Source organism: Stigmatopora argus, chromosome 15 (assembly GCF_051989625.1).
Source record: "Stigmatopora argus isolate UIUO_Sarg chromosome 15, RoL_Sarg_1.0, whole genome shotgun sequence".
NCBI classification, from domain to species: Eukaryota; Metazoa; Chordata; class Actinopteri; order Syngnathiformes; family Syngnathidae; genus Stigmatopora; species Stigmatopora argus.
This window is the reverse complement of record NC_135401.1, coordinates 14,999,868-15,010,660: the sequence shown is the minus strand read 5'-3', so window position 1 is coordinate 15,010,660 and position 10,793 is coordinate 14,999,868. Positions and strand designations below refer to the sequence as shown.

General features: G+C 42.3%; 1 protein-coding gene across 3 annotated transcripts in view; it reads right to left on the bottom strand.

Annotated features, from left to right (window-relative positions):
• Window positions 1-4,772: 4,772 nt before the first annotated feature.
• Window positions 4,773-10,793, bottom strand: part of tyro3 (TYRO3 protein tyrosine kinase) — a 49,671-nt gene continuing 43,650 nt past the window's right edge. For 2 of the 3 annotated variants that reach the window (XM_077620966.1, XM_077620965.1), the window contains exon 19: window positions 4,773-5,384. In XM_077620966.1, the coding sequence (XP_077477092.1) occupies window positions 5,045-5,384 (340 nt within the window). In that variant the 3' untranslated portion in view covers window positions 4,773-5,044. The remainder of the gene's footprint in view (window positions 5,385-10,793) is intronic. The other variant, XM_077620967.1, reaches the window with a different exon arrangement.

The following is a 10,793-nucleotide window of genomic DNA, read 5'->3' as shown; positions in this document are numbered from 1 at the left end:
ATGCAATCAATGACAAAGTATCTCTCATGATTATAATTTTGAGAGCGAGAGATTACCTGGTTGATCGCTTTCAACAGTAAACTCTCTCTCTTTCTCTCATTAATACAATTTTGAGAGCAAGCGAATCCGGCGACGAATTGTCCGTTTGTCGAAATGTCCGGCGACGAATGGTCCGTCGACGAAATGTCTGGCGACAAAATGTCTGTTCGACGAACTGTTCGGCGACCAAACGTCCGTTCGACGAAACGTCTGGGGACAAAGTGTCTGTCGACCAAGTGTCCGTCGACCAAGTGTCCGTCGACCAAGTGTCCGTCGACCAAGTGTCCGTCGACCAAGTGTCCGTCGACCAAGTGTCCGTCGACCAAGTGTCCGTCGACCAAGTGTCCGTCGACCAAGTGTCCGTCGACGAAACGTCCGGGTACCAGAGGTAGCTGCTTTGTCCACACTCGGAAAAACTCAACAACAAAAAACACTGTCACAACTCCGTGACGACGAACGGCAGTCAAAAGTACATAAGAGAATCTTGAAACATGGATAGTGGTTGTTGTGAGACAGCCAGTGAGAGCCCAGCAGAGTGTAGCAGGGTTCTAAAGCGAGAATCAATGCATCCGCGACAATATTTTCGAAATAAATTAACGGATAAAGAAATGCAATTACTTTTTGGGGGATTTCGTAAATTAGATCTTTTTCGTATTTTGAAGCACTCATTTACATATACAAAGCTTTCATAACCTGAAAATTTTGTACCTAGAGGCATTCCTAGTAGAGGTATGACTGTACTTCAATACATTGAGTCACTGACCTGCAGGATAAGCTAATTTTTTCAAATGGGGGATGAAACGGTGTCTATCCTATTATGAAAGCAGTTAACTACAAACCAATTTTCCACCAATATTGCCTTTGCTAACTTTACCTGCTTTGAACCTTACCGGGCAGGGTCTGAATCTTCGGCAAGTAAATGAGACGGTCCACCCATGTTCCAAGACAAACTGCGCCACTGATTCCACGTTTTGATCTACGGTGGTGGTGTGGTGCAAATAAATTATGTAAATCCTGTCAAAGAGCAACAGGACTATGTGCTTTGGTTTTACTGCTCTTACCAGTATGTTTTTCCATCTATAGTCGAGGAGATACAATTGGCGGGTTCAGAATTTCGGTGCGGCGGCTGGCCTCTCCCAGCGTTGAGCCTCATCAAGAAAGGGCAATCCGACTTACATTGATGCAATTTGCATCCCCAGAGGTGTAACAGATGAGTATGGGTTAGCTGGGCAAGGTGCAGCAGGTTGAGTCTATTTTTCTTTGGGTTACTCCAAATAGAGATATGGATAGGATAAACAACAAACAATTTTGCTAATATACTTTACTCCTGGGAGTCTAAACAAAGCGGATCCATCCAGGAGGCTGACAATGGGAAGAGGTGGAGCGAGTGCCCAACTCAAGCATCTGGCGTGCCAAGCCACCGTCCCAGGAATGAGGGGTGACTTTCCTGACGTGGGGTCCCTCCAGCAGACACTGTACGTATCATCGGCGGGTGATTGAAGAAAAGGGACTGGGGTACCCCAGATGCCGGCCTTACAGAGGCACAATAATCCTCTGGATGGCAAAAAAGTGGAAACATCACTCCTGCCACATTCGTCCGGACTGACCTGCACCGGAAGTTTAAAAGAACTTAACTGTGTGATGTGTTCGAATGTTGGAACTGCACTATTGTGTTTGTAGTGAAAAACTACAAAAGGAGGTAATATTGTGGAATGAGAGCTAATTAATCAAGTATGCGTAGGGCTGTGCACACTCACCAGTCAGGTTGACCTGTGAAGTGTTAGACGTACAGTTTTAGCACCTATCCCTAATTCCTTAACTCAGTCTGATCCCGTCTAACAACTGTGCATGTTCAGCATCAAAGGAAGAGACCAGGGTTTGCGAGTTACTCCACAGATGATTTATTCCAGATATTGTTCCTTACAGAGCTCCGGGCCCCCTCCCAAATAATAATAAACCAGCTGAGCGTCGTAATGCACAGTGGAGGATGAGAAAGACAACGGTCCACACCCGCGTTTGCACAGTTATAGTTATACAAAAATGAATATTCATTCGCTGATTCTAATGATATGCGGACTGTCCCACGACGATTCTGGAGTGGTGTCCTCTCCTGAAATCTGCTTGCCCGTGAATCCACGTCTGTCCTGGTCGCCCTCTCCGCATGAATTCCTTTGTCTCTGGTTTCATCTGGACCATCGCCCTCTCCGCGGGGATCCCTTTGTCCCTGGTTTCATCTGGACCATTTATCACTGACCACTTATCACCGACCACACCTTGAAGCAGAAACTCAGACAAAAGACCTTTTGTTCATTGTAATTGAGTTGAGAACAATAGTTTTAATCCTACTGTGGTACTATATCAAAATGAAACAGCTACAATAAAATGGAGTAAAATATGTCATATTCTTCAGAAGAGAACATTCTAGAACGGTATGTTTCTGCCAAAACAATGACGGTAAAAGGTAGATCTTTCATAATAACGGTTAATAAAACACGCAAGGTTGGCAAATAAAGATGGGGTCCCGCCCTGCCTAACCATAACCAGCCTGAGTGGCAGTCTGTTCGAACCTCAATAATACAGCTCTGGACCAGATTTCAGTAAAAAAAGTATTTGTGTCCATTCTTTGTTAAACACCCAGCACTCACTGTCGACTTTTCTTTTCTTTGACACTGCTGTGAATGGGTTCTGATCTGACCAGTAGAACAGCGGAAATGACGCTCTCAAGTCAGTGCGCCTACGTTCCGCCTGGTGTTAAAATGCCGTCATTACAATTCAAAATGAATGCAATCAATGCAACCAATGTTCCGCAGGCCGGATTAAAAAGAACAACGAGCCGGGTCTAGCTGTCTTTTGGGACAACCAAATTCATTTTCAATTACTAACACCACATTATTCATTTCATTAGATCCTTTTTTACAAAATGAAGATGGCCAAAAGAGCCTAAAAGTGATGATTCATAAAAACTCAATGAATGAGAGAGCAATGGCAAAGACTCCTGTGGCCAGCCTATGAAATTGAAAATAGCAGAAATTTACACAGAAGATTAGGAAAGAAAACATCGAAAGAACTGCAGGCTCCCTTTGCCTCATTACAGTCTAACCCCAGTTTTGTGGACTTGGCAAAAAAGAAACTGGGGGTAAGGAGCATTGAGATTTCTTATCAGAATCCTAAGGCAAAAAAAAATAAAAATCTAAAACCTTAATTTGTAAAGGGGGGATTGGGGTATCATACTCAACTTTGTGAGGGACCGCATTGTAGTTTTGTAGTTAGGATAATTGTTAATTAACAGTAATTGATCAAATATTAATAACTTGATATTTGAGGAATTCACATAAAAATCGTCCAAATAATTTTTTTTAGCCTCAACAGCAAAGATTCTTAATATATTTTTCATATTTTAGCTCAACTTTCAAGTGAACATGTTATAAACTAAAAACACGCAAAGTGAACTAAAAATTGTCCACATTCTATTTTTGAACTTCTTGATAGCAAATAATGTCTTAAATATTTCATTTTTAAAATTTAGCATTTTTAGGAGGAAAATACATACATTAAATATTTTTAATGTATTTATCAATTGATTTACAATCTTTTTAAAACAAAAATTGAGGAAAAAAACTACATATCCTATTTTCCAAATGTTCAGTTTTAAAAAGGGGAAATCAAAATAGTGAATATTCTGATTTATGCACCATATTTTCTCGCAGCTCCTCCATCTGACTGGGGAGAGATCTCATGCTCCCATAACAATAATGGAATGGTCGGTCTGGAGCGTTGCCTCTTCTCCCGGCACTATCGTCCACTGCTCACAGCTGATCCTGCGTGCATGACAGCGGAGGCACGGCTGAACGGCTCCAAAGACGTCTAGGACTAGCACAAAGAAATCAAGCCACACGACGGGTGGGGTCGAGTCACAAAGGCCGTAGAACAACAAAGCAACAAGCAAAAAGTACAAAGCAAAGCAAAGTATATGGGAAATCATTAAGAAATATTAAAATGCAATTAAAAAAGATAGAAAAGCAGCAGAAACAAAACGAGCAAGAGCGGCCAGAGCTACCGCTACCGACTGCCACTTACAAAAACGGATACAGACACAAGAAAAAGACATTGAAGAGTTGGATAAAACTGGAACCACACACAGGAAGTCTTCCACAAGATGGGGAACTTCTGCAGACTGAGACCGAGGTTGAAAATATGCAGTCACTCTTCCAAGCTTATCCTCACAGTCCCTCAGTAGTCTGGAGCTGAAGAATCAACAGTAACAGAGTACAACCCCTGAACTCCGTTTCCGGCCTGGTAAGTGCCGACAGCTCTTCCATCTTATCGGGGAAGGATCTCACTTTCCCTGTAATAATAGATGGAATGGTTGGTCTGAAGCGTCGCTTCTTCTCCCGGCACTTTTGTCCAGCTTCGAATTTCCAGCGGCATTGAGGTGTTGCTCGTTCTGCTGCGTATTGTTCACAGCTAATCCAATGTGTATGACAGCGAAGGCATGGCTGAATGGTTCCAAAAAATAAATAAAAGAAAGAAGCCAGGCTAACAGAACAAAGAAAGTTGTAAAAACATAAAAGTATAAAGTACAAAGTAAAGTAAAAAGCAATGTATTAAGAAATATTAAAATGTAATAAAAAAAGATAGAAAGGCTGTAAAACACGAAAAACAAATGAGTGGACAGAGCTGCTGCCGCCTGACGGCACCATCTTGGGGAAAAAAAGATGTCTTGTTACACCATATACGGAGTGAAGTTGTGTTTTTTATATATTTATTTTTTAAAGAAGGCTAAGCACAATTTAATTACTCAGCCAAGCTCACCCAAAAAAACAAAAACAGATTTTCTTCTTTTACTCAGTACTAAAAACACATTCTGTGGATACAACTAGATTAGTTGTGTATGGCCAGACTTTTTAATGAGTCACAATACTAAAAAAATCAGTGTTAAAAAGTGCCAAGTAGAGTGCAAAACAGTCCAGTTAGTTTTTCTCAACTCAAGTTAAATCTAATCAGATCACACGTGAATTATAGCATCATCATCCTCATCAACTCCATGCTCCCCTTGTGCGTCTTTACAAAGGTCTGCCATGTACCTATAGTCTCCACCTCCGATGGCCAATGCGGCAACAGATGGCATTGTGACCCAATCCTGTTCCTGGTCCCAGGGGGCGCTGTTGTCAATCGCCCTGCTGTCCCCCTTCTGTTCCCCATCCAGGTTGACGTAGTGTAAGGACTCTTTGTGTGGGGGTCCCGGTGAAAAGCTAAGCTTAAGCTCCTCCAGCAAGACCACCAGATGATGGAACGAGGGACGACATTTGGGGACCGGACTCCAACAGCTGTGCATCACGTCGTAGCTAAAAGGAGTATTGTTTTCGTTAACAATTGTTTATATCATGACAATAACACACTAAATACGTGTCTTGGATGACTAAAACATAATGAGCCTTTTGACAGTTTATATTTAACGAGATGATGCAAAAATGCTAAGCAGTTGCTGTCCGATGTTTACAGAACTGCCCCGCTGCCTAGACAGAAAAAATAAATCACAGCTTAATTACTCACAGTTAAATCATTTTTGCATTCAGATAAGTAGGGTTTACCCCAGGGGTCCCCAAACTTTTTCTTGTGAGGGCCACATAACTTTTCCCTTCTCTGATGGGGGGCCGGTGTCAGTTTGTAACAGAAAAAGTGTGACGATCGTAGGGGAGCTTAATTTTTTTTATTGTTTTCCAGAAAGCCACACATAACCAAATACAGTGGTACCTCGAGATACGAGCTTAATCCGTTCCGTGACTGAGCTCGTATGACAAGTTACTCGTAACTCGAGGTAAAGTTTCCCATTGAAATGAATGGGAAACAAATTAATTCGTTCCAACTCTCTGAAAAAAACACCAGAAACAGGATATTGGATTGAAAAAAAAGTTTTATTTCTTATAATTCGCCATATATTGACAAAGTAATAAATAACGAGTGGTTTAATAGAAATAAAGTGTTTAATCTAACTAAAATTGGGCAGATTTCGCCGAGGGGAGAGGGGCACAAAAGGGGCGGGGGGCTTCGTTTTTTTCCTTCCACACAAGGCACTCGTAAACGGAACAAACACTCCACCCTCACGTTCGCTATCGATGGGCTGTTTGCTGTCGTACTATTCCCTTCAAAATATTCCGAAAATGATGCACACAAATGTCCTCACAATCGAATAACGCACGACCACTTGCCAACGAGCAGCAGTCTTTTATCAGCGATCGCGCCGCTGCTCATGTTGTTGTTGTTGTTGGGCCACCTCAGGCGCTTGAGGATTACCCTCAGCAGCGCTAGAGCTGTCACTGGAACGCGGATTAGTTCATCCAGGGGGTAGCCGGAGGTGTGGGGCAGTGCGAATATCTCCGGCTGGATGAAAAACGTAGGGCGCCACGTTCCTGGGTGGCAGCTCTGGGTGGTTTTGTTGGATTCGCATGGGAGCTTCGTGGGCGCTGGCTAGCGGCTCCTTTTAGCTTGTAGCATCTGTGTTCGCATCCCCTCGAACGGCGCCTAGTGCCATTGCCTGTCGGCGTTGTGCGCACGAGTATACTTCATTACCCAGAAAGCCCTCTTTTCACCGCGCATGCGCGTTGTGCGTTTCCTGGTCTGAATAGCTCATCCGGTGCTCGTAAATATTGTTATACACGAAAGATATGCCAAAAAAAATGCCATGGCAACCTGGCTTGGTCGCATCACGAAACTTTGACCGCATCACGGGCGAATTATTCGATCGAAATTTCCCCCGTAAGACGAGCATTCCGTATGACGAACGGTCGTATGACGAGGTACCACTGTAACCCTTTCCAGGTTCTTTACAGAAAAAAAGTCAGGAAACATAATAACACTATTAATGAAATAAATAATAACTAAATAACCCTCTCTGAGTTATTCACAGAAAAAACAGGAAATAAATAACACTATTTATGAAATAAATAATAACTAAATAACTCTCTCTGGGTTCTTCATAGAAAAAAAAGCCATGGAACATTAACTTTCTGTTGTGCCATGCACAATCTTCTCCCTTTGCTCTGAAGTTTATGCACGACACCACAACCGTCATTACAGAATCACGTCAACATTTTGCAGCACAGTGCTTGGTGGTGAATTTGGCAGTGGACTCGTAGCGGGGCGGTGAGACCCCTTTTTTCCAACTCCCGGTTCATGCGTCCCATTATTAGACCGCGAGTTTCGGCCACCATGCTAGGAGCCCCGTCAGTCGTGATGCTAGCTAGCTTTGACCAGTCCAGGTCCAACTTCTCCATGGTTTGGCACACTTTGTCAAAAATATCCTCTCCCGTTGTAGTCCCTTTGAGACTTTGGAGGGCTGCCAGATCCTCGCAAATCTCAAAGTTTGCGCTAACTCCACGAATAAAAATGAGCAGTTGCGCTGTGTCTTGCACGTCCGTGCTTTCATCCAGTGCTAATGAAAAAAAGTCAAATTATTTCGTCTTCTGCTGCAGCTGGGCTTATACATTACTCCCGATTTCTTCAACGCGTCTGGTCATTGTACTCACCGACAGACTTACGGCATTAAATGCATCTTTCTTCTCGGGACACACCTCCTCCGCGACAGTATCCATACATTTCTTAACAAACTCTCCGTCAGTGAAAGGCTTACCGCTGCTTGCTATCAATTTAGCAACCCAAAAGCTGGCCCGAACGGATGCCTGGTTCTGCTGAGATAGTAGTCCACTTTTTCGCTTTGAGAGTTTGTCTGCACGTATTTGGCCTTGCAATCTATCGTACTTGTCTTTGTGACGGGATTCATAGTGTCTGCAAAGATTGTATTCTTTGAATACCGCCACCGTCTCTTGACAAATGAGACAAACAGCCTTTTCTTTGCATTGAACAAAAAAATAATCGTTTGTCCACTCCAGGTTAAATACCCTGCATTCTGAATCAATTTTTCTCTCACCTAACTTTTTCGCCATTATTCCGTTCTCAAACAGGTTGCAGTTTTAATATGCTTGAATAGTCCGCGATGGTCCCAGGGCTTCGCCCTCACCTGCGATCGTCCAGATGTCTCGGTAACACTGCTCGTGCATGCAACGGTGGACGTGCCCACATGCATCAAAGGGAAACACTCTCCCTGCACGTGTCACCAAAGAAGCAATGCGAAGCCCCGCTTCACTGGGATGATTTGTGGGCTCAGCAGGGGTGCAATGAACCAAACACAAGATTAAAACGTCCCAGTCTTCAAGGCCAAATAGGAAAAAAAATCCGATAGCGTCTCTGGTATTGTTCAGAGGGCCGGTCCAAATGTGCCGGCGGGCCGCATTCCAAAAAAAAAAAAAAAAAAGTAAAAAAAATAAAAAATAAAAAAATAAAAAAATTCTGATAGCGTCTCTGGTATTGTTCAGAGGGCCGGTCCAAATGTGCCGGCGGGCCGAATACGGCCCGCGGGCCGTAGTTTGGTGACCGCTGGTTTACCCGATCACATAAATGTAAGGTCTGTTGATACTAATCTGTTACCTCAGCAAACTACTATTTGGGAGAGAAAAAGAAAATCCAAATGTCAAATATTTCCATATTGTGGATATGCACTGCTTTGCGTTGTCATCTTAAATTTAGCTTCCAACAACAGCTAGTGTGTTTCGATTTTGTGTAGTACAAAACATATTTTTTTGTTTGTTTTGACAATATCCTTGTATATCTTTGCAAACCTACAAACATCAAATAAATATTTTCACCCTGATCATTTTGCCCCGATTATTATCCTCTAAAAATTATATGATCGGAACCGATTTACGAACAGTTGATTAGATCGGGGACATCCCTACAGATAAGTAATCTGTAGATACAGTCTACTCATCTGTACCCAGTTTAGTAATGGTATGATAGAGCTGCAACAATTGCAGTTGTAATTGTTTGTTTTGAAAGTGCTTTGCAGCAGTGGCGGGCCGTCGGGGCCTTCAAGGCCTTCTCTGCTGGCCTAAAAAATATCTGAATCATATATTATATTTTGTCCATCAATACTTATTAAATGATTCCAAATTGTCTGTTAGCTTCCTTTCATTGCTTTTCCCCCTGGTTGCACTGCTTCCAGATGTGTTTTCATATTGAAGCATTTAAACAATCACATTTCAGCCATTATTTATTGCCAGGGTCAGAAATCTGCCCCAAGGCCTTCACAATCAGTTCTGCAGGCTCTGCTGCATTAAACAAGCGTCGATAAGACTGTTGCTTTAACCAATCAGATTTCGAGTTGGCAACACCACAAAGCCTTGTCGCAGGCGTAGGGATACGTCATTGCCTTCTCGCAGGCGTAGGGATACGTCATCGCTTTCACCAACTATGATTGGCTAGTGATTAGCCAGAGCTACCAAACTGTAGCTGAGCAAGCTGCACAAGCAAATATATTGTTGTGTTGATTTAAAGCCATTTTCAAAATGGACTATGCCAGAAATATGACAGGACAGGCTCGACTTTCAGCGTTAGCTTCGATGGCGAATGAAAAGAAGGAATAAAGAAAGGAGGATGGATATTGTGTACAGTTAAAAATGATTTTTGGTGAGTAAAATATGGCTATATTCCTAAATAAAATTTCAATTGTGGGCCCGGTTCTGATATCTGAAAAGCTCCAGTGTTTGTATTTAAGCTCCAGTGTTTGTTTTTAATCACTAAATGCTGCTAGGAAGTGGATTTTAATAATAATAACAATCGGACATATTACCCCATTTTAGTGCAATTTTTGCTGTTTCGCCATTGACGTCCATCGCTGTCTTTTCCCGGGGAAATCACCCCCCTGGCCCGGTTGTAATGTCTGAAAAGCTCCAGTATTTGTATTTAATCAATAAATGCGGCTAGGGGGTAGATTTTACCCCATTTTAGTGCAATTTTTGCCGTTTCGTGTATGGACGTATATGGGCGTATCGACGTTCATCGCTGTCTTTTTCCCGGGGAAATGATACTCCGGGTACGGTTCTGATGTCTAAAAAGCTCCAGTATTTGTATTTAATCAATAAATGCTGTTTTCGGCTGGATTTTACCCCATTTTCGGGCAATGTTTGCCCGTACGCCATTGACGTTCATCGCTGTCTTTTCCCGGGAAAATCACCCCCTGGCCTGGTTTTAATGTCTGAAAAGCTCCGGTATTTGTATTTAATCATGAAATGCTGCTAGGAAGTGGATTTTACCCCATTTTTGTGCATTAATTTATTGATTATTTTTTATGTGTCGCAGCTGTAGCTGCAGTAGAGGTTTTATTGCCATAAAATAGTTTTTGAGGGTTGGATTGATTCGTTGAAGGCGCTACGAGAAAATGCACGGACCGCCACTGCTTTACAGTAATCCCTCAAATATTGCGGATAATGTAGACCAGAACTTACCGCGAAAAACCGCAAAGTAGGATCAACCCTATTATTACTACATACCATACGACAGCAATACCTTGTGATACGAGCTTTATGCATTCCAGGGACCTAGCTCGTATGTCAATTTACTCATATCTCAAATCAATTTTTCCCATATAAAATAATTACATACAAATTAATCCGTTCCCACCCTCTGAAAAAAACTTACAGGATATTACAATGGAAAAACATGTTTTTAATTGTTCTAATTCACCACCTATGCTCAAAAATTTACAAATACCTATCTAGTGGTTATGATCTGCAATAAAATATGACATTATTGTGTACAGATTGTATGGAGTCCTTACCTTTGAGACACATGGTAGCGGCTAACAGCAGAGCAGAGAGACTTGAGGTGTTCGGTTCGCTACACTTATTTGACACTACGTA